The sequence below is a fragment of the Pollicipes pollicipes genome, unplaced genomic scaffold, assembly GCF_011947565.3.
Source record: "Pollicipes pollicipes isolate AB1234 unplaced genomic scaffold, Ppol_2.1 Scaffold_4881;HRSCAF=5763_pilon_pilon_pilon, whole genome shotgun sequence".
Lineage (NCBI taxonomy): Eukaryota > Metazoa > Arthropoda > Thecostraca > Pollicipedomorpha > Pollicipedidae > Pollicipes > Pollicipes pollicipes.
In genome coordinates, this window is record NW_023596576.1 from 41,845,898 (window position 1) to 41,846,125 (window position 228).

At 49.1% G+C, this 228-nt stretch overlaps 1 protein-coding gene across 1 annotated transcript in view; it reads left to right on the forward strand.

Annotated features, from left to right (window-relative positions):
• Window positions 1-228, forward strand: part of LOC119100404 (kinesin-like protein KIF13A) — a gene marked incomplete at its 5' end in the record, with an annotated part of 12,687 nt that extends 12,459 nt beyond the window's left edge. The window contains one exon of the mRNA XM_037223502.1: window positions 215-228. Within this exon, the coding sequence (XP_037079397.1) occupies window positions 215-228 (14 nt within the window). The remainder of the gene's footprint in view (window positions 1-214) is intronic.

Consider the following 228-nt stretch of genomic DNA (forward strand, 5'->3'; position numbering starts at 1 on the left):
TCCTGTGTCCAATCACTACACAGGCTGGTCCCTTCATGCATGATACCTGCCATTAAAACAAGGAGTGGGCTGGGTTCCTGCTTCTTCATGCATGATACCTGCCATTAAAATAAGGAGGGGGCTGGGTTCCTGCTGATGTCTTATCACCTGATTCACTGCAACTACTAAGCCATTTATGTGGAGCTCTGGCCACTGACAAAGTACATGCCCACAGACTGGCACGACTGA